At 43.3% G+C, this 22,100-nt stretch overlaps 2 protein-coding genes across 4 annotated transcripts; one reads left to right on the top strand and one right to left on the bottom strand.

Annotated features, from left to right (window-relative positions):
* The first annotated feature begins 53 nt into the window (after positions 1–53).
* cep295 (centrosomal protein 295) lies at positions 54–14,783 on the top strand. Its single transcript, XM_069713005.1, has 29 exons — positions 54–434; positions 882–1,082; positions 1,416–1,540; positions 1,635–1,728; positions 1,948–2,061; positions 2,152–2,292; positions 2,624–2,807; positions 3,072–3,215; positions 3,444–3,665; positions 4,098–4,195; positions 5,132–5,335; positions 5,455–5,531; positions 5,810–6,596; positions 6,789–6,963; positions 7,937–8,119; positions 8,226–8,462; positions 8,564–8,661; positions 9,532–9,628; positions 10,033–10,212; positions 10,423–10,568; positions 10,786–11,227; positions 11,714–11,893; positions 12,137–12,666; positions 12,859–13,029; positions 13,130–13,187; positions 13,372–13,704; positions 14,111–14,207; positions 14,428–14,527; positions 14,672–14,783. Exons 1-29 carry the CDS (start codon positions 336–338, stop codon positions 14,708–14,710), a joined length of 5,556 nt encoding a protein of 1,851 aa, XP_069569106.1. The 5' UTR covers positions 54–335; the 3' UTR covers positions 14,711–14,783.
* A 92-nt stretch (positions 14,784–14,875) lies between these two features.
* Positions 14,876–20,927, bottom strand: ech1 (enoyl CoA hydratase 1, peroxisomal). Of its 3 annotated transcripts, XM_069713006.1 has the most exons (11): positions 20,741–20,927; positions 20,536–20,622; positions 19,107–19,272; positions 18,344–18,432; positions 18,134–18,258; positions 17,976–18,024; positions 17,658–17,722; positions 16,631–16,701; positions 16,266–16,337; positions 15,593–15,743; positions 14,876–15,451 (listed from the first exon to the last, which is right to left on the bottom strand). In XM_069713006.1, the coding sequence occupies exons 2-11, from the start codon at positions 20,570–20,572 to the stop codon at positions 15,347–15,349; spliced, it is 930 nt and encodes a 309-aa protein (XP_069569107.1). In that variant the 5' UTR covers positions 20,573–20,622; positions 20,741–20,927; the 3' UTR covers positions 14,876–15,346. The 3 variants fall into 3 exon arrangements, with proteins under 3 accessions (XP_069569107.1, XP_069569108.1, XP_069569109.1); XM_069713007.1 differs by lacking the exon at positions 20,536–20,622 and having other exon boundaries at positions 20,652–20,927; XM_069713008.1 differs by lacking the exon at positions 20,536–20,622 and having other exon boundaries at positions 20,676–20,927.
* Positions 20,928–22,100: the final 1,173 nt, after the last annotated feature.

Raw genomic sequence — 22,100 nt, 5'->3', positions numbered from 1 at the left:
TGGTAGGAACCAAAATACGGACGGATACGGCGGGCAGTTTAAACCACCGGATATGACGTTTTGGACTAATTAACGTTTTCTTTTTTCAAGGTTGGCATGGTTTTTTTGGGTGATAAACAAAGCTTTGGGTGTCGATTAAGTCTCCTTTCGGTACTCTATATGGTCGCAGCATAATTAATATACATCTGTTTTAGGTTTTAAATGTCTCACTGGCTAAATAGATCGTGATGATCCTGAAAAAAAGTGGCTCTAGACAACATTAGCCGTCACGGCTAACGGTGGTGCTACCTTGCCTTTCGTTTTTGCGAAATGTCTACCAGCATATTTGGGGGAAAATGAAGAGAAAAGTTTCCAGATTAAGACTGAGCCCCAACGAAGAGGCTCGGATAATACGAGAGGAGCATGAAAGGAGGAGAAAACTGCGAATACAGCAGGTAATGCCAGGAGGTGATGACACAAGTTCCTTTGAAGCGTGTCACAGATTTTCTGCGCTGTTTTCTTCTGTTTGTCTGAGATCATCTTTCATCTACAACAAAAGCCTGTTAAGTTTACTTCTGTTGTGTTGATGACAGTGGATTAACTCATTGTTTTGCTGTTTTATTTTACTCGCCAAATCACGTGTTCAGTGAGTCCTGCTTATTTTCTCTACGATCAACTGATTCATGATTTGTGCTCGAGCTCTCAGATATTTGTTTTAAAGTAATGAATGAACAGTTGTTAAACCTGTCTGGACTGCTTCTTGATAAGCATTGATTTGGCGTTATGAATTAAACATTGATCTGGGCTTTTTTTTTTTTTTGAGTCACCTCCATGAAAAACATCCATTCTGGATAGTTTTACAAGCTTGGCTGATATTTTAAGTATTTTTCATGGACATCCAGGTGCGGGAACAGCAGCGGCACATTGCACAGCAGATCCGCCGAGCCGTTGAGGAGAGACGGCGGCATGAGCTGCAACAGCTGGAGGAAGAGCTGAGGACGGACTGGGAGAGACAACAGAGGCAGAAACTCCACACGCTGCAGAGGTTTTACCAAGAGAGCCTCCAGCTGCTCGGTCAGAGCCACAGGAGCGCAAAAGAAAATGTAAGTTAAGACTGGTGTAAAACAAGAAAGACAGAATCTTCATCATTATTGTTTTCTGTGGTCACAGCTTCTCCTCCAGAATGAAGGTGCTGCACTTGTAAAGGAAGCTGTCACATCTTTTAGAGTCGTTTAGTCCCTGTTGAGGGTAGTTTCTCAGTGCAGACAAGATGCAAGAGGAATTTGGACACTAACACTGAAATAAATAAAGACAATACCAAAGAGAATATGTTAAACCAAAATGTCAACAAAACCACTTGATAGTACTCTTTCTGAAATAGAACACATTGTCCAAATTAATGGTTTGTCGTTAATTTTGATTTCTTTTTCCACAAGGAACCCGACCTGGCAGCCATAGCTCAGAGGGAGGAGGAAAATCACGTCAAAGCAGAGGAGCGTTATCGAGAAGCCCTGAAGGAGCTCAAATCTCAGAGGCTCAAAAACCACGAGAGGCAAAACCAGTGAGCAGCATCCCAAACGTTTCACTTGAATTTCACACATGTAAACATCTTTCATCAGAACGAACAGAACAGTGAATTTACTCCTTTTCTGCAGATCCATCAATGCCAGGAAGAAGGCGCTACAGACAGAAAAAGAAAGATCATCAAAAATTGCCAGCCTCCCTCCGCCTCCTCCAGACCCCATTCAGGTGATTTGGCTAAAAAGTAATAGTTATGTATGTTGTATAATAGTATTTTAAGTTGATCTTTGAAGCCTTTTGGGTGTGCTGGCTCACATTTGAGTGTTCTCACAAAGATTTCAGAGAGTTTTGTCTCAGTAGTGTTTGTTATGCATTTGTGATCTGACTTTCCAAGTTGCCCAGTTTTAATAATTGGTAGAGTCACTTGTTTTTTCTTGTTTTATGCAGAACATTGATCTCAAGAAGTCACATGTAGTAAAGAAGTCTGATGTGAGCGCCTTTGCTGCCACACATTACCACATGCCTGAGAGCATAGTGGACAGACGGGTCGACACAGAACAGGTAAGCCCTCTGGTTCTTGGAGTCACCCCACTCTGTGCTTTGTATTTCCATCTTCTGTCAGAGTTGTCTAAAGTGTAGAAGTGTCTACAGCCTTGTGCCCGAGAGGAAGCCGAGCTGGAGGCGAGGAGACTGCAGGACATTGAGAGAGAAGAAAAGAGGAGGAGAGAGGAGCAGCTGGAGAAGGCTCGTATCAGGGGGAGGCAGGCTCTGAGGAAGGAACAGCTTGTGCAGGTACAACTTACCTGTTACCCAGCAGACCCCAAAGCGGTTGACGTTTAGTTGATCTGCTCCCGTTGCGTACTATCACTGTTGCAAACACCGTTGAAGTAAGAAGACTGACACTTTATGCAATAAGAAGACGGGAGTATCGCTGGATGTTTTTTTGTGTCTAATAGATTCAGAATTTGAGTTGGCAGGCCTTCAAAAGAAAAGGAGTAAATACTCTTAACATGTTCACTAGTTTTGTATCACAATGCCAATCTGCTATGTAACCTGTAAAAAGAGAAAAGAAATGTTTAGTGAAGCTTTTTGTACCTGATGACTTTTCGATGGGCTCCTTCAGGACCGTGAGCGTTTGCTGGTAGAACTGGAGCACATGCAGCAGACAGACCTGCTGAGGAGGAGACAGCAGGTGTCACAGATGCCCGCTCAGATCTTCCAGCCTCTCTACAAGAGACAAGAGACGAGGGAGGACTGCCAGAGGGAGATGGAGTTTGCCTTTGAGGACATGTACACCGGAGAAAGGAGTAAGGATTGTTCATTAGTGTGTGGGATTTTTTTTAAATTTTTTACTGTGAATGTGTTTTGTAACTAATACTCAAAATAAATGTCACTGCTTTTCACTACTTATCTTAGCTTTTAAAGCAGGCAAATCATTTTGAAGTAGCCAGAAGATGTGACTGTTAATGCAGTTTCTCAGATCGTCTTTGTATTGAGCCTTTTTGTGTTTTTGAAAAGCAAAATCACTGTTTTAATGAAGACTCTTGAAACTTCACTGTGTCTGGTCGCAGGGGTTAAAGGTGACCTGGTGGTCCGATTGGTACCGGAGCCTCTTCCGGCTCTGTCCACAGGCAGCCAGGACCAAGAGCTGGATGTCACACAGGATGAAACCCAAAACATACACCATGACACGGAGCCAGAAACATCTACTGAAGGTGAAGAGAAGCACCAGATTTGAAACCTGAAATTATTAGTTTGTTATAAAAAAATAAATAAAAAAAAATCAATATGCAGATATTAGGTGACCTTCGTACAGTATATTGTATGAATTATTTAAATTCTTCAGTTTAGGAAAACATGCTGTCGTGATCATTCCTCACTACGGTCTGCAGACTGTCATGTGCTGTAATCACTAAGCCACATGCGTTTGTCCTGACCTGCAGTGGGACCGTCCAAACCTAGACGAGCCTTAAAGAGACTCCTGGATCGTATCAGGAACCAGCGGACTAACCACAGCAGTCGAGTCCCTGCAGCTGACTCACAAACCATCTTCACGGATCAGATCCCAGAGCGGGACACAAGCATTGAAACAGGCTCTCTGACCAGCGAGGAGAGAGACAAACGGACGTCCGCAGAGCTCCGTGAACCCGCCATCTCTCCACCAGGTGAAGTCAACCACCTGCGCACACATTTGTTTGAATGTTGTTTGTCTTTTATGTAATGTGCATATTGCTTGTATATAGTGTACTGTCTGGAAATGTACATTGCCTATATTGCTTGAGAGTCATCAACTGCTGCAACCAGAGTCCTTGTGTTTGTCAACATATTTATCCAATAACCCATAATTTAATTTTTTTTTTTCCATAAATGTATAAATCTTCTTTGTATTTTCATCTATTTAAAAAAACCCATCTCTTATGTTCAACTTGATGATAGCAGGCGTTACAAACCTTCAGCTGTGGGAGTTCAATTTAAGTTTTCCAAATGTTTCTGTTTTGTTTTCCACATTTACATCCCTTAGTAAAAAAGTTTTTACGTTTAGTTTTTTTTTTAAACGATAGTAATTTGGGATTTTTCTTGTGTTTGACTTCAACAAGGACTGGAGACAACACAGTCGTCTGCTGCAGCAGATACTCGACTTCCTGATGTACTCGCCAGCAGAATCCGAGGATTTGAAGAAGAACGAAAGAGAAGGGTACATACGGATTCCTGCTTATAGGACACAGAGCAAGAACAGTGTTTTTACAGTGTTCACATAAATGTAGGAAAGAGCAGTGAAAACTGTGATGACTGTTAGATTACGTTGTAAGAAAATACTGTGGAGACACATAAGAGTAGGTTTGACATGTTTCCTCGAAACGCTGTGTAAAATTGTTCAGCGGGCTTTGAGGTGTATTATCTTGCTCGTGGTAGGCGTGTCAGAGGTGTTGCCCTATCAGCAACGACATGCATACGAACCCTGCGCTATTAAAAAGGCTTTGCATTTGCGTAACAGGGAGTTCAAGATACCACCGTCTCTGTTTAAATACAGGTTTTACTACGTTTAGTCGAGGCTCGATGAGCTCCTGGTTTCATTGTTACCTAATACCATCACGCATTTAATGTGATTGGTCAGAATTTACTGAACCAGGTGCTCCTCATTACTTAATTAGTTCAGCCTTTACCTGAAGCAGGAGCGCTTCGGGCAGTGTGGTCATGTCTTTTCAGAGGAGGCTTCACATCTCTATCTTCATTTCTTTTCTGCTTTGAAAATGCTTGCACAACAGAGTAATGTCACACTTTTGGCTTTATGAATTGTTTTGGAGCCAAAAAGGATTTTCTCTGAAGTTGATCATGATAGGGGCAGAAATGTTGCATCTACGTCTGGCAGAGAAACACAGGAGCCTCATTCCGGCCTCACTAATTCTTCCTGCTAGAAGGGTGATCCTTCGAAGACCGCATTTCACAGGAGGAGGTGCACGTTGAACCGGCTCCTCCAGGAATTCATCTCAAACTGCATTATAATTAAGACAGCTAAAGTAGCTAACAAATGAAAACTGGTTTCATGATCAGTCTGATCGGTAATGAGTGAAAGTTGGCGGCGCTCACTGTTCAACCCTTCTTCTTTTTTTCTTTTTTTTTGTTGTCCCAGGATGAAGAGCTTGAAAGGGAGAAGCAGCAGCAGATGTTTTTGCTGCAGGAGCTGGAAGAACAGAAGGTCAAATTGGAGCAGATGCTGCTGGAGGCTCAGCAGGAGAAAGAATATCTGAAGGCTGCTTTCACCCAGGAGATACCCACTAACCAAGCAGAAGTACCTGTCTATGACCAGGAAGTCACCTCTGTCACCTCCACTGAGGTTGGCCCCTGGCTGACTTTCACACTTAATCCTAGTTTTCTTTTAAAATTCCATGATACCACGTGTAAAGTATTCAGCGTAGTATCACTAATTGCTACCTCTGTCTGTGCACTCTACAGCTGTTACCTCCTGCGAGTGAAGAGAACCACACCAGAAGGGTTCGAGAACACCAGCAGCGGCTGCTGGATCAAAACAGGTGTGTTTTAAGCCTGAAGACAAACGGATCTTTTTTTTTTTATGATCAACCAGCATATCTCACCATTTTTCCTGCAGATCTCAACAGAGTAGTTAACCCCTCATAAATATCTGTTACTTTTACTGGATATATTCCTAAAAAAAAAAATAAAGTAGTTGTACAGGGGAGAGGATGGAGCTCGTAAAGCTCCTTGAGACATTTGTGACACTGGTCTGTATAAATACAAATAAAATGAGGACTTTTTTTTTTTTTTCCTTGGACCACCTTTTTGACGTTAGAACTCATCAGAGATCAGTGGAAGTGGCTCGCCAGCGCCTGGAGGAGTACCAGCGAGCTCTTCGAATTCGTTACAACATGACCGCCACGTCGCCGCCTGCTGTCGTGCCCCCAGGCCTCGTCCTCCCACCTCGGCACAGCACTCGCTCTGTACATCTCCCAGCTCCTCCACAACTCCCTACGGCTGCTGCTGCAGTGCCCGCACACATTCATGAGGAACCACAAACCTACCAGGAAATCACAACAAGAGCTTCTGACATAATGGGCTCGTGGAGTGTTGGCTCCGATCTGCTACCAGATGACATTGAATGTGCTTTGTACAGTCCCAGCAACCAGAGAGCCGAGGCCACCACCTGGCTGACTGACAACATCATGGAGAGAGTAACAGAGCACCTCCCAGAGAGACTGAGAGTCTCCCCAGTCACCAAAGAGCCAGTACCTTACAAACCGTTCACAACACATCTCTCAACCGGCATCGCACCACAGTCATCCTCGGACGCCATCAGCCCGAGCACGGCAGACCGCGCACCTCCAGGTGAGCGTGGCACCTTGTTGCAGGGCTCCCTGCGGACCGCGTCCCTGAGCTCCAGAGATGATGACATCACCTCGCCATTGGAGAGGCAGAGACGAGAGCTGCTGGAAGTCCAGAGACGGATGCTCGAGCAGAGGGAGGCAGTGATGCTGCAGCGAAGGCAACAAGAAGAGGAGAGGTGGAGACAAGAGGTGGAGATGGAGCAAATGAGGAGACAAAAGCAGATGTTGCAGGCTCTGATTAATACTGACGCACGAGTAAGTGAGAGTACCGCTACTCACCGTTGTATTTCTGTCACTGTACAGTAGACAAATCGTAGTTTTCTTTAGATTTAGATTTGTGTTCAAACAGAAAATGATGAACAAGCAGTACAAACAGGTCAGAAAGATCAACTCCTAACCAAGCAGGACTTGGAATAACAACCCTCCGGTGTATTATCTCGCCCACAGCCTGTTTCAAAGACCGCTGGTGAAGAGTTGGTTTCAGGGAAAGTTGATCAAAACCGCCTCCAGTTACTTGCATCCCTGCTGAGAGCTATCGAGGAGTCGAACAGAGGAACTTTATCACGCCTACAGGACGCTCCGCAGGAAGATGGCTCCCCTCAACATGTGCCGTCTACCACTGGTGAGACAGGTTTGACTCTTTCCACTTATTTTTAGAGTGGCTATTTAATCCAGCACTGACTATTGGTATTAATATCATGAGTTTACACATTTCCTATTGAACTCAAACCCAGGTATTGTAATGCTATTATCTTGGTTTTATGCTTCATTGGCAGTAAAAAACAATATGGTGCTGAAATTCTGAAACAAATGATTTTTTTTTTTTTATTTTTTTTACATTAACTGTAGAATATGTGTGTGCGTGTGTGTGTAAAAAGAGCGATGATGTGAAATTACTGAAACTGAAGTGTATTTAATGAAAATACATGTTATGATGGTTTCTACACTTGAACTGAGCTCAGTGAGTCTGTGTGCACATACATGTTAGAACCAAACACAAAGTAAAGTCAGACTACAGACAGATGAAGTAACTTACCAAATGTTAACAGAAAAAAACAATTAAAATTGGTCTCTAAAATTTCTTCAACACATTTTAATGTCTGCAGTTAAGGCTGCTTAGATAAACAATACAGGTATCATTCTGCATGGCTGTTTAATCCAGCACTGGCTATCAGTATTTATTACATGAGTTTATACATTTTCTATTTAACTCCAACCCAGGTATTGTAAAGGTTTTTAGCTTAGTTTCATGCTCTATAAACTTTCAAATGTGCTGAAATTCTGTAACACATTTTTTTTTTACATTTAACTTTAGAGCGTGTGTGTGTGTGTGTGTGTGTGTGTGTGTGTAAACGGAGCGATGATGTGAAATAACTGAAACGGAAGTGTATTTAATGAAAATACACATTATGATGGTTTCTACACTTGAACTGAGCTCAGTGAGTCTGTGTGCACTCGGGTATTTGCTGGATTTAATGCTCTTTAAACATTGAAATGCGATATGGTGCGGAAATTCATATTTACACTTTATCACCACAAAACACTTCAGTTTTATAAACATTGTAGAGTATATTTTTCATTTGAATCTTTTCCAGCTGCTGTATCTCAGAGTAATGTTCCTGTCACACCCGCCCCAGTGTCGGTCCTCCTCCATCCTCCCCGAGCAGCGAAGCCTCCGGTAACGCGTGTCAGGTTGGGCTTCATGGGGATGACTGAACAACATGAGCTCAGTGCTATTCAGGAGGCAGAGATTCCAGTCGACAGCAGCCAAGTCACAGGTCCGCTCAGCCTCTACAGCGCATCAACGCCACTGTTTTCATCACATGGCCAAACCACACACGGGAATATGAGTTGATTGGTTTTGTCATTGTTTCTTGTCTGTAGGCCCGGAGCACAGTGTGACGGTTCCTTCACGCACCGCAGCCTGGCATGCGGAGGAGGAATCCGAATCAACTGTGGCCTCTGACGGGACTCTTCAGACATCCTCTGTGTCCAGCAGTGGACCGCAGACCGCTAAAAGACCAGCCAGCTCGGGGAGGAGCTCGGGGAGATCCAGTCATCTCATCTGGAGAGAGAGGCTACTGGCGGGGGCAGGAACATCTCCAGAATCTTCCGACTCTGGTATGTAGAGGGCAGGTGAAGAGCGAGGAGATAAAAGAATATTGAAAACATAGAGAGCGAGAATAAAGCTATTTCACATTGCTTGTAATGTTATTTTCCAGATTCAGTCCTGAGAATAATCTCACCGTTTTCTTCTGACTCTGGGAGAGGAGCTGACTTCTCTGGTCCTGCGATAACCAGCTACGGATCCCCCACTGAGGTAACTAGGACCGTGACCATGTACACAACTTGGCACTACTCTGTCCTTCCCTGGGAACATGTCATCAACCCCTGTGGCTGATTACTAAGTGGCAAGAGACGGAACAGTTTTGGTTCACATGCAGTGATAAAGCATCTGTCTTTCTGCTTTTCTTGTCTTGTTGCAAGTTGGTGTTTTCTCCGGTGCAGTTGCATTTATGCCCACATTGTAACGGCACAACAGCGATGATGGATGACATGAATTTCACTGCATATCGGCACAGCGTTTTCTGTATTTCTAACATTCTCTGAGGTTCACATCTTGTGGATCAATGATGAAAATTAGCCAAATCTGAGAGCTCGGGCAACATCTACCTCAGCCGATGATTACGCTTGAGAAGCTTTTGTGTGTGTGTGTGTGTGTGTGTGTGTGTGCGTGCGTGTGTGTGCGTGCGCGTACTGAGCAATGATGTGAAAGTACTGAACCTGAAGTGTACTTATTGAAAATACATTTCATGATGGTTTCTACACTTGAACTGAGCTCAGCGAGTCTCTTTGCATGTACATGTTATAAAACAAATGCAAATTTAAGTCCTCACACTATAGAAGGCTAAAGTGCTTTATACCAAATGTTAACAGTTTGAGTATCCACCTGTTGAGAATTTAAAATGGTAAAAATTTCAGATTAGAATTGTAGTCTAAAATTTCTTCAACCCCTTTGAATGACTCCAGTTAGGTTTGCGTATATAAACAACGTGACCCTTACACGATGAGCACGCTGCTTTGATTTCTGTAAATAGTTGAAATACTGTGTTCAACAGCAGCTAGAAGACATACATGTATGTTTCATGATTCGGGTCTTTATCTCTATGACACTTGTACTTCGTGGCAGTGTCCACGTCGGCCTCCTGAGTCGGACTACCGCTCCTCCACCACCATCTCCACCGGCAGCTACAACACCACAGACCACGAGCAAAACAACAACACCGGTGAGTGACAGCAGTCTCAGAGGACACGGTGCTTTTGTTCAGCTTCTCACCACGTGGCTGACTGTGCTCGAGTCTTCATTAGGGATAAAAACATTTAAAAAAAAAAATGAATAGCCTGTGTATCTTCAAGTCAGACCATCTACTAGAAACTGAAACAAAAGCTGTTTCTTCATTATTAAACGGGGAATGTCATGATGTGGTCCAACATGGTAAGAATTACGGACGCTGGCGGCTGCACATAAGTGTTCCTTGTTATGTCTGTGAATCTTTAAGGTGATAACATGAGACTGTACACAGGACCCATACTGTGTACACACAAGACAACAGGAGCATTGTGTTTCTAACTTTGCGCTATCGTAAATGTGCCGACCTCTTTCTTTCTTCGCCCCTGAACCGACGTGAAGAACAAGGAAGTGGCGTCTCCTCTCCATCCGGTCGAAGCCGCAGTGTTGAAGAAAGCCCAGCTGCTGGTCCTCCCGGTCTGGCTGTAGACTCGCTGTTTAATGACAGCAGCATCCAGCACATCATAGACAGATACACGCGAGAGCTCAACATCTCCCTCAGCACTGCTGGGAAAACCACAGGTACACACCGCACACAGTGAAGTTAGTTGGATGGTAGAAGAGGAATCTTCAGATCAGTCTGGGATGTGTTTGGCAGGTGGTTTCAGACTTATTCTCTTTGATTGAGGCGTAATTATCATTTAAACGTTGCGGACATCAAGAGATATCCAGATGTTTAGAATCCCGTCTCGTGCCAGTACAGCGTCTGACTTCCTCTCTGTGGGTCTGCAGACAGTGAAGGCTCTCACACGGAGGAGCTCAGCTCTTCAGAGTCTCCGCAGTCTTTGGTTCGGGTCTCGCAGAGGAGAGGAGACGACGATCGCTCTGCAAGCCGCGAGTCTCTTCACTCCGACGCAGCAGCACAGAGCAGTGGCCCGGTCAGTGACTCGCCTTTTCACATGTTCTTTGAACCACACGGGGGAAATATTTTCACTTGTTAAGAAGAAACGACAACGCACCTAAAGTCTGAATCGAAGGCATAAACCTGTAGTTTGTCTCAGGTTTGTATGCAACTTTAACAAGTGTGTAAATTGAACTAAACCTGTAATTGTCTTGTAAATGTTTTTTTTTCAATTGATGTTGTTTTTGCTGCAGGAATGGGACACTGCAGCCAATCCCATCCCGAGGCATTTCCCAGGCGAGGGGCCGTCACTGGCCGAAGACCAGGAGCACGACTCTTTCCGACCTCTGATCGGTCAGCTGGCAGACCAGTCATCCTGTCTCGCTGCCGAACAGAGGGACTCGGCCCTGGAGCATCTAGTCGGTCAACCGTCGGCTCACTCGTCAATGATCGCTCACCCGCCGGATCAAGACGGATGGGATTCCACTCTGAATCGGATGATCGGTCACCTCTCCCATCAGTCCAGCTCTCATTGGCTGAGTGGCAGGCAGGACATTTATGCAGGTCAGCTGATGGGTCAGATGGCGTCGGAGCCGTCGACCACGTGGTTGAATGAAGCTCCAGAGGAGGAGTACCAGATGAGGCCGCTGGTCGGCGAGCTGGATGAGTCTGCTGGGCAGCAAAGTGGAAGCTCAGGTAAATGGATCGTACAGGGAAAGTGAGACATGCAGTGAGGTTTGAGATTACTGGTAGACAAAAGAGCAACTCCAACCTCCCGCTGGTTACCTACAATAATCTGATTATGGCCGTCTGTCACTTTTTTGGGGCAAAAAAAAAAAAAAAGGTGAATCAAAATGCAATCCTAATCTAGGGTAATATATAATACAAATAATGGACTTTCAATACAACTATGAAACACTGATCGTTAATGAGATGATGAGGTTAGAAAGTCGATTTTTACCTTGCAGTGCTTCTCTTTGTTCTGGTGGTTCGGAGGGAAAAGGGCTTTGCAGGCCAGACGGATGGGTTACTTAACATCCTGAGCGTGACTAGCAGGATGACACACTCAGAACAAACTAAGCAGGACAGAGTCAGGTGTGGTGATTCCAGGTATTCAGAACAGGTAATTGAACAATGTCCTCTACATTCAGGTTTTGTCATCACCCCGTCTGCCGTTTGCAGGTGAAAGGAGCGATGTGGCTCTCGGAGTCTCAACTGAAGCCAGCGTACTGTCGTCCCAGAGGTTGTCTACTGAAGCCTGGTCAAACAGTCCCTCTGTCTCGAGTGTGACTCCACATTCACAGGACCAGACACAGCAGAGCCGAACCAGTCCAATGGACCTGGACTCCGAAAGGGCTGAAGGTGCGCTATAAAATATTCGAGGAGTTCCAAAATGACCCAAAATTATGGAGGAGTTTGTCCTCATGTATGTACAGTTGATCTGATGTGTGTTTGTAACTAAAGCAAAATAAAAGTTGGGTTTGGTGAACTTGAAGGTGAAAAGAAGTCAGATTTGATCATTCTTTTACAATGTATTTTTTAACCTAGTTAGAAACCTAACTTTGTCACCAATTTGTTTTTGTTCTTTTTGTTTTTTATTTCCAGGCTCAGATTCATTCCAGCCACTCATGGTGGAAGTCACCCACAATATAACCGCAGACCCCTCCATGACCTTTCACCTGCCTGAACACAGCGAGCCTCCCTCTCCTGAAGGTCATCCAGCCAGCGAGGAGCGCAGCGTCTCCACACCTTCTTTCGAGTTTGAAACTCACACTGATGCTTCTGTTGGTTCTGAACCGTCACCGGAGCGCCTTCGAGCAGAGGAGTCGAACCGACGCACGACGGCTTCCCCCGCCTTCCACGAGTCCTTCTCCCAGCTCATTACCACCGAGTGCCGTCCCCATGAGTCTGTCCTCCTGCTGTCTCCCACCACGGGGACAGATGTGGAGCAGACGGTTCGGATTCTGTCAAATTTAACCGTGTCTGAACTTGCTGTGGAGGTGTGGCAGCCAGAGGCCAGCATTTCTAAAAGGAATGGAGACTCTGTCCCATTCACTGATCTGTGCGCCAAAGACCAGAAGTGTGAGCAGGGTTCAGACCAGAGGAATGATGGTCCTCTCGCGGATAAGATATTGGTACGAATACGTTCCCGTTCACCTTTTGTAACATTTGAAAAAGCAAGATTTTTTTTCAAACATGAACTCACCATTTTGGTGCCGAAATAGCCCCTACAATGTTCTGTTGTGCTACAAAGGCTGATTCCTGTTGTCCAATATTACTTACGGTTACGTCATTGGCTGAGTTTTGTACTTGTCATTGTCTATCAGGAAGCTGCCAAAGAGACGGGGATCCTGGAGCAGTCGGAGATCTCACTCGTTAGTCTGACGGACACCACACTGCAGGACCAGGAGACGGCCGTCATGGAGGAAGAGGGAGTTCAGGAAATACAACATCCAGGCGGCATGAGTGTTGACGGACAAGACGGCCAAGAGACAGAGGTAACGACACGATTTCTGTGACCGACATCGATACATTTTCACTTTTTGACTTCTGCTGCCGGCCTCTTTCTGATCTCTGAACACACACCTTGTCTTCTAGTCAGAATCTACGTTGTTAGCAGAGGAGACTCCAGAGGACGGCAGCCAAACACATCCAGGTACAATCCCAACATCACAGACTTGTGTACCTGAAATAACAGTTGGGAGTGAAGTGGTTCCATTTTGGGGGGGGGGGATAAAGTTTTAAATGTCCGAGAGCAATAAAAGGGTCAATTAATTGCGTCTCAAAATCCTTTCTTTGTCATTGCACTGAGCCTGTCCCCTCTCTCTTCTTATGTCCAGTGACAGTCCTGGAGTTTCAGTGGGGCCCCAGCAGAGACCTGCAGCAAGTCTACCAGAAGAAGCGCAGAGCTTTGCTCCAGAGATCCAACCGCAGGGTGGAGGAAGTCAAGGCCAAAGGGGCTCTAGCCAAGATTCAACTTGAGACCCGAACTCCATCTGAAGCCAGAGAGCAGTGTAAAGCTAAAGAAGCTCCACCAGACACCTGTAGGACAAACACCAAGTCAGAGCCGCCACACAAGACTGATACCAAGCCAAAGGGAGGACAGGCTGCACACCAAACCACCAAGAAGTCCACATTCATCAAGCAGAAGAAGCCTCAGCTTCAGCCTCCAGGTAGCTACGCTTCGGTTGAAGTACCACGAGCTCGACATTTGTATTGCGGCTGGAAAATAATGAAGAAACTCAAAGAAGCTGTCATGTTTGAGCCTTTTTGTTGGCGTCATCAGAAGAAACGATTTTCTTTGTTGTTGTTTTTTTGGACATTGGGGAGTTAGAGCTGTGTATTACATAATAATATAGTTAATGAGCTTTAACTTGTTTATAGCTACTAAATACTGCATCAAGTAATTTTGTGAAAGAATTACAAATTTTTTTTTAAACGCCAGATGCATAATTTAGAAACTTTACAAGATTTCCCCTGAAACATTTCCAGCTTTACGACCCTTTGTTCTGCACTACATGTACTTTCTTGTGTCAAGCCTCGTTAAATCTGTGCAACCATTTTCCTTTTCTCCCTCAGTGAGTGATCCCCGGCTGAAAAAGGTGGAGGAGGTGAAGATCTGCACACCCGAGCAGAGGAAACATGATGTTGCCGAGATGCACCAGAGAACTCGAAGGTGCTGCGAGAATACTATTAATAATACTCCTAATAACTTCTACACTGTCTACTGAGAGTAAATATTGTTCCTACACTTATATTTGAACCCTTTTCCGAAGTGCAAAAGTCCTTTTTTTTTTTTAGACATATTAGGCTGAAAATGAAAGTGATGTTGACTAAATCTAAATGATACGGCATTCACAGCGGAAGTGTATTTGTGACGTCGTGTGTCTGTGCAGACTGTATGAGCAGCTGGAGGAGGTGAAGCATCAGAAAGCTGCCAGGAGCAGACAGGACGATTACGCAAAAAACAGACTGAAGGCCAAGGAGTTCCACAAGGTCATTATTAAATGAATTATGAGCGTTTTTAAAGACTGTGTGCTTGTTGGAGAGCTGCAGGCACCAAACTGTTTTTTTTTTTTTTTTTTTAATTATTTTGAGTCACTTCATTAAAAAATATCTTTCTGCCTCATCTCTTCACAGAAAACCTTACAGAAGCTCCGTACCAAGAAGACTCCGTGACTTTGAACGCGTTATAGTTTTACTATGGAATATTTAAAAATTTTTTATCAATAAAGATTTTAATTTATTTGAATGTTTTTGAATCACAGCACTTTTGTGGTCACAAGATGATACAAAAATATTTAGCAAATAGCTACCTATCGTTTCAATCAGTCACATTAAACATTCAGATGACTTTCTTTACTAAGAAAACACTCGTGAAGTTTATTACAGATGTTACAAACCTCTCTGTTAATATTTTTAAAGCAATGAGCTGAGAATAAAGCACGAGTGCAGACGAGCAGCTCCACAGAACAAGAAGTTAGCGCAGTCAGATGTCACATTCACATGAGGTCCGACTAATCTGCTATTTCTGATATTACAGTATAAAGAGCTCCAACGTTACCCGGAGGATGTTAACATGGAGGACATGTTAACCTGCACACACGATTCCACACAGGCTGTTTCAGAAGGGTTTCCACCCAATAAAGACCATCTACTCTTTTTATTTTCAACTCCCAAAGTCCCACAATGCAAAAAAATAATAATTTGTTTTTGTTTGGCGTTACAAGCGCAGCGTAGACACAAACAATCTCAGGTGGTTCCTTCCCATGTAAAAGGCCACAGTAGCGGAGGGGTGGGTTTTTATCTGAACTTTTAGAGTTTGGAGAAGGCAATCATTTTGGCACTCTTCTTCTCCATGGAGGCCTGAGCTGATTTCATCACATCTTCAGTCTGAAGCATGCTCATGTTCCACGTGGCCTGAAGGAAGAGCCACAAGGCGTTGTTTAATAATCGCATTCAAAAAGCAGCTTTAGTGTTTACATGCATTCAAGTAACCAGGTTACATTCAAGCTGTCTGTCGTCAGCTCATTTCTCAACATGTCCATCTCGTGTCCTCACCATGTAGTCCAGTCCCTCTGCTACGCTGTGGTCTCTGGAGTAGACCAGGTTTATCTTGGTGCCCTGCACAGCCACAGGGCTGCGAACAGCGATCTCCCCGGCCATCTCCAGAGCTCCAGCCATCAAGGCCTCCTTATCTGCAAACACTCGGCTGGAGAGGATTTCAAACAGTCAGTACACCTGACGTTTTGCAGGCTAAAAAAAAACAACCCAATACAAACACTTGACTGCATGTAATTACTGAGACATGCAGCTGTCGAGAACGTGAGGCTGCAGGGATTTGGTTGGCGAGGTTGACGACACAATCTGCACGCCAGAATCAACTAAAAATGAAGCATCACCAGGAAGATACACACCGTCTGCTCGTGTTTGTGGCTCGAAGACTTCAGGCAGTAACTGACCAGAAAGGACTTTACTCTAAAAATTCCATATCGGGATTTAGTTTGTGTATCTGTCCAATTATTTATGAACCTCTAAACTTAGTGTTAAGAGGGTTTTTACCTCTCTCGGTTCTGTTGATGTAAACGTGCAGAGCACAGGAATGTGCACGGAGCAGCACCTTTGTGAGACTCACTGGATTTGGCTCCCCGCAACTTGTTTTTGCTCCCCTAAAATTTGATGTGCGCTCTGCTTCAGTTTCAGGGCGAACTCATCGATAAGAGGACGTGTTTACCTGACAAGTCCGCTGCTCTTGGCTTCATCGGCGTACATCTTCCTGGCGGTCAGAGCCAGCTCGTTCACTAAGCTGGTGTAAATAAGAGTTAATATAACATAATGGACTCACGACATACAAAAAAAAATTACCATACTAACATATGAATATAAAAGCACTTAATAATGTCACTATTTTATGTAAATGATGTTGTTTACCGTATCGTCCTAATTATTCCTCCTAAAAATCACCGTTGAGTTTCAGTTGTTAAGCGGCTTTAATTGTTTACACAGGACAACACGTGTATCCTACACGTAGTCTACGACTTCCACAATAAGCAGAAGGTGTAGATTAAAAAAATGTTTAAATTAAAATAGCCAGTTTACCTGCGGCTGCCGATGACTGTGGGAAGTCTCTGGAGAGTTCCAACATCTGCTGCGAGTCCAATATCAACTTCCTGTCGAGCCAAACAGAAACACAGGAAACAACAGCGCTGCACGTCACATCTGACACTCAATATCACAGCCATGGAAACCTTCAGATATTCATACAGGAAACTGTCCTCTTGTTCTAATCTGTCTTTTCTATAAATTATTATATTTAAATGTATGATTCATTTTTACATTCCTAAAATATAATTTTTTTTTTTAATTTATTGGGGTAATTTGTCTTGGGCTCAGAGACGCTGATTCTACACAGCACCATTACATCAATTCGCCGTACTAAAGAGCCAAAGTTAATAACTAAGTGCGGCAAGTTCAGTTAAAAAAAACAAAAACAACTTTAAAACCTAACACTTGAAAAAGGGATTAGAATTAAATTAAAAGTACAATAACACTAATAAACATTGAAAAGCAAGATCAGAATACTGTACGCGCTGCTGTGGGCTATTATCACTGTTAGTGTCCTCGTGATTAAACACATTGTGACTGATGACCACAACCGACGCAGGTTTCTTTAAATATTAGTTTTATATAGAGCCTTAAACACAAAAGGCAGTAAAAACATCATTGCTTACATCAGTTAGTTAAAGCTGTGATTCCCAAACTGTGGTGGTACCATTGACTGTATGTGGCTGCTACGCGAGGCTCCACCTGCTGGTACGTCCTAACAGGGACACTGGAACTGGCTCAAGTCCATGAAAACTGCTATTTAGTTTCATTTTTTTTTACTACAGAAAGTTTTTTTTTTTTAATATAAACATATTGTTTTAAAATCATGTAAAAAAAAAATATAAATAAAAATAATTTTAATATTTTAGAGATATCATTTTCCTGCCTTCAGCCAGGTAAGGCAAAGTGCTTCTTGTTTCATTCATGCTAAACTTCTCAGTTAAATTGTTGTGGCGCAGATTAAATCAGATATCTCGTCCATGTTTTCACATCTCAGAAGGATAACAAAGTTTGGACGGACCTTAACCTGGAACCAGGCGTCCTGGCTGCACAGGCGGATGTCACAGGCTGTAATCAGGTCAACACCTGCACACAGGAGCGCAACATCCACGGTGAACTCCACTTTCTCTAGTTTCGACTACACAACCACCAACATAAATACTTCTGAAAGTCCTCAGCGGTATTTTCCTCATCCAGATGCCTGGATCACAACGCGAGTTGGACTCGGTTCAGTTCACGCAGAGTTTCCCAGCATGTTCGTGTGGAGGATACTCATCTCACTTTGTGATTCGGACTGCTGGTCTGGTTACAATACAACAGTGAGGTACAGACGTCCTACCTCCTCCAATACAGGCTCCATGGACGGCCACCACAACCGGCTTGGGACACTACAAGAAAAACACAACGATTTCCCTCTTCGTTGTCACAGGACACGTCATGAATGTGTGCCGGTAGTCCGATCTCATCGTTAACTTGGCGAGATAAAACAGCTCCGACCTTCTCGATGACGGAGAACGTCTCTTGGTACTTGGCGATGGTTTTTTTGAGGTTCCAGGAGATTCTGGCCGTGTCGTCGCCTCGCGGCTGGAGTATGTCGCCGGCCATGTCCATCAGGTCGATACCTGCTCACGACACAGCAACACCATAGAAACTCAGCTCCGCGATGGCAACCATGTCCGTGAAAAATGGAAACAGTCGGGTACCCACCAGCTGTGAACATCTTCCCTGCTCCGGAGATCACCACCACTCTGCAGTCCGGGTCTCCAGCGATCTCATTAAAGCACTGCACCATCTCACTGAGACACAAACAGGTTCCCATCACTGTTGTGGAAACTGAAACACATCTGCATCAGTGCTCCGGTTACAAATTCCAGGGGTGTTCACTTTTGAACATAAATATTAATTATATTTGTAATGTTTCTTGTGATTCGAGGAGAAAATATCTATTCTATTAATCACATTTGTTCAGGTGTACTTGTCCACTTTCTGCCTCTGTAGTGACAAAACTACGATAGAAATATATCAGGCGTACCAATAATCTCCTGGGATCCACATTTGCACATCAAACCTGATGCAGCACTCGGTACTGAGCACTCAGAGACACTTTCACACTGTTGACCTCAGTGCACTTCTAGCTAATCGTGTTTCTATGATGACCAAGTAAAGAGTCGAGCAGGTTTGTCAAACCAGGCAGAATTGGGCCTAAAACATCTCCTGCGTGAAACGACAGTAAAAACACATTTAAGCTCCCAAACTAATTTGTGGAATATGATTTTTTCTTTTTAAAATCTGATGTAACGGATTCTTCATAAATCAAAACTCTGAAATGGAAATGAAACCCAGAGATCAGAGGCCCGACATCCAACGAGAGCATCCAGCAGCCACAGAGATTCATTAAAGATAAATCAAGACGTTAAATATGCCATCAGCCACGATGTATGTAATGTACTGCATGTGTCGTCACTTCCACCTCCAGAAAGCTTTGTTCATGGCGTTGCGTTTCTCGGGCCGGTGAAGCTCGACGTGCGTGACGGACTCCGCGGGGCGACTGACGGCCAGGAAGGTGTAGGGAGAGGTGGCGCCGCCCGAGGACGACATGGCTCTGACCGCAGCCTGACCGGACCGCACGCCTCCGTCTGAGAGGACAGAACGGGACCAACAACCTCACAAGTTCATCCGCATCATCAACAACAACAACAACAACAACAACGAGGACCGGCTCGATGAACACAGCTTCACATGGCTGTTGTTCACTAAGACAGACACGTGATTATTTATTCCACTGAATAATCAGTTCCATCTGTTTTCCAACAAAAATCCCCAAATATCTCGATTTCAATGATGATTGAATTCGACCAACTGATTTTAAGGGGTTTGAGCTGGTAGTTGAAAAATAAACCTGAAAGTTGGGATGTTTTAAGAAAACAAACTAGTCTGATAAATAATTGATCTCTCGAAAAGGCTTTTTTTTATACTCAATCATGTTACTGATTTTTTTTTTTGCAAATTAACTTAATTAGTTGCCAGATGTTCTTCCAGGTGTTAAAAAAAAAAATCTTTACACAACTTTTGTTGACCCTGTCCCAATTGTGTTGCTGGCATCAAAATAAGGACATTTTTTTTTTTTTTTTATAAACCAATAAAGTTTCTCAGTTTCAACATTTGAATGCAATAAAATGTTGGTTTATGTAATTTGTAAATCATTTGCATTCTGTTTTTCTTTCCATTTTACACCGCGTCCCAACGTTTTGGGATTATATTTTAATGATTGATTTATCGCTTTAAGTCATATTTAATGAAATAAATGCAAAGAAATGTTAAATATCAGCTTCTTAAATGTTCGTTTTTTTTTTTTTTTTAGTCCTACATGATAATAAACTGCAGATCTTCCGGTTGTGGACTGTTTGTTGGGACAAAGTAAACATACTTTAGACTTTAAGGAAGCATCGGTCGGTATTTGTATTGTTTTAGAGACCAAACGGTTAATCCATAATGAATATAATCGTTATTAGCAGCCTCGACCTTCATTTATAAACACTAATAATCATAAAATCGAGTAAAAACTGGTCGTTATCTCTAGTCATGACCGGTTGCAGCACGAGTGCAGTTATAATATAATTATAATAACATATTTAAACCCAGAAGATGAAATGTGCCTCTTTTATATCTTCCGCCGGTCTGGAGCAAAAACACCGGAGCTGACCTTTCACCTACATCCGCTGCAAACACTTTCAGTTCAGCGACTTGAACTACAAACCGGTCCGAGGTGACAAACATCCAAACATCAGGCACGTTATTTATTTCACATGATTTAAGATGATTTTTTTTAACACGTTTCTCAATGACCACGTCAGAGCGACTGGAGCCTAAACAAACAGGCGCAACGTCTCGACACTCACGTCTGGTGATCGCCGACCTGAGCGCCGCTGACAGCATCGCTCTTTGACCGTTCAGAGTCCGGACTCTTCACAGATTAAATGAAACTCCTGCGAAACACACAGTTCATTAACTTCACCTGCGGACAGAGACGCTCGGTCACCTTCAGCCGCAGCTCGGCGGCCCGAAGACGGATAATGCTGGAACGAGCATCGACGGCGGTCCGACCTGAAGTCCGCGGGTGGCGGATCGCCGGTGCTCCTCCGGCAAACCTACAGAAAGCGGCAATACTGTGCGACGGTCTTTACTTCAAGTTAAACTGCAGCCCACCGGGCGTGTAAACAGAAAATAACAATTGAACGTCCAGTAACCCTTCACACACTAACTTAGCTCAACAGCTACGAACAACCTCGTACGGTGGCCAACGAGGCTCAAACTCGAAAGCTGTCAATGCGGGGAAATGTACTCTCTCTCTCTATATATATATATATATATATATATATATGTGTATGTATGTATATATATATATATGTATATATATATATATAAAGTGTTTCCTGTCAGCATTGACAGCTTTCAAGTATATATCGAGATATATATATATGTAGTATATATATATATATATATATATATATAAACTGTTTCCTGTCATATATATATATATATATACATATATATATATCGATACGATATATATATATATATTTGTATATATATATATATATATATATATATATATATATATATATATATATATATATATATATATATATATATATATATATATTAAACTATTATCTGCTGCATTAACCTGGTGATAATTTAGCAGTTCATTACTGTTAAATGTTAAAACTCTTGTACACCAAGGTGCAACACTTGTTTTCATCATGGGTTAACATCCTGATTGTATTCTCATTTAGTCAAATTTCCCAAAAAGGGAAGCTACTAGTTATTGTAACCTTCTATTCACTACAAACAATGACTTTGGGTGAGGTTAGTACGATCCATCTTAATAACAGTCAGACACAATCTACATAAAGGCCAAAAATAATAAATCATTGTCTAAGAAGAAAATCTAGAACAAATTCCAAGTGATTATTTTTGATGGAATTTTTCAATTATCAAAAAATATTTGTGGTTGCACATTGAAAGTGTGTATGATCTTGTATCGCAGAATAAGTGACTTAAGTAAAAAATAATGTGCAATGATGTCCAATAATGCATTGCTCGAAGGTAATAGCAGCAAAATGTTAATAAAAATACTTTATCCAAATGAATTCATCAGATGTATTGTGGCCAGTGCTTTGTACTTCGCTGTGGTCTGCTGGGGGAGCAGCATTGGAGCCGGAGACACCAACGGACTTAACAAACTGGTTAAGAAGGCCGGCTCCATCATCGGCTGCAATCTGGGCAGTCTGGAAAAGGTGGTGGAGAGGAGGACGCTGAGGAAACTATTATCCATGTTGGATAATCCTGACCACCCTCTCCACCACCTGCTGCAGGGACAGCGGAGCACTTTCTCCAAGAGTCCTCCAGCTCCGCTGTCACGAGGACCGATACAGGAGATCATTCCTGCCCACCGCAATAA

This window comes from Brachyistius frenatus, unplaced genomic scaffold (genome assembly GCF_029030835.1).
Source record: "Brachyistius frenatus isolate BFR_SWC_R1_liver_20210118 unplaced genomic scaffold, ASM2903083v1 Contig_114, whole genome shotgun sequence".
Lineage (NCBI taxonomy): Eukaryota > Metazoa > Chordata > Actinopteri > Embiotocidae > Brachyistius > Brachyistius frenatus.
Note: the sequence above shows the minus strand (reverse complement) of the source record. Positions and strands in the feature narration are given on the sequence as shown.

Excerpts from the sequence above, each read along its gene's own strand:
- cep295 (XM_069713005.1), top strand. The coding sequence starts at position 336 with ATGAAGAGAAAAGTTTCCAGATTAAGACTGAGCCCCAACGAAGAGGCT. Across the intron at positions 9,629-10,032 it reads CGAGCAAAACAACAACACCG|AACAAGGAAGTGGCGTCTCC; the intron begins GTGAGTGACAGC and ends ACCGACGTGAAG. Across the intron at positions 13,188-13,371 it reads CGGCAGCCAAACACATCCAG|TGACAGTCCTGGAGTTTCAG; the intron begins GTACAATCCCAA and ends TCTTATGTCCAG.
- ech1 (XM_069713006.1), bottom strand. The coding sequence starts at position 20,572 with ATGCTGTCAGCGGCGCTCAGGTCGGCGATCACCAGAC. Across the intron at positions 18,433-19,106 it reads ATGAACAAAGCTTTCTGGAG|TGAGATGGTGCAGTGCTTTA; the intron begins GTGGAAGTGACG and ends TTTGTGTCTCAG. Across the intron at positions 18,025-18,133 it reads CGTTCTCCGTCATCGAGAAG|TGTCCCAAGCCGGTTGTGGT; the intron begins GTCGGAGCTGTT and ends TTTTTCTTGTAG.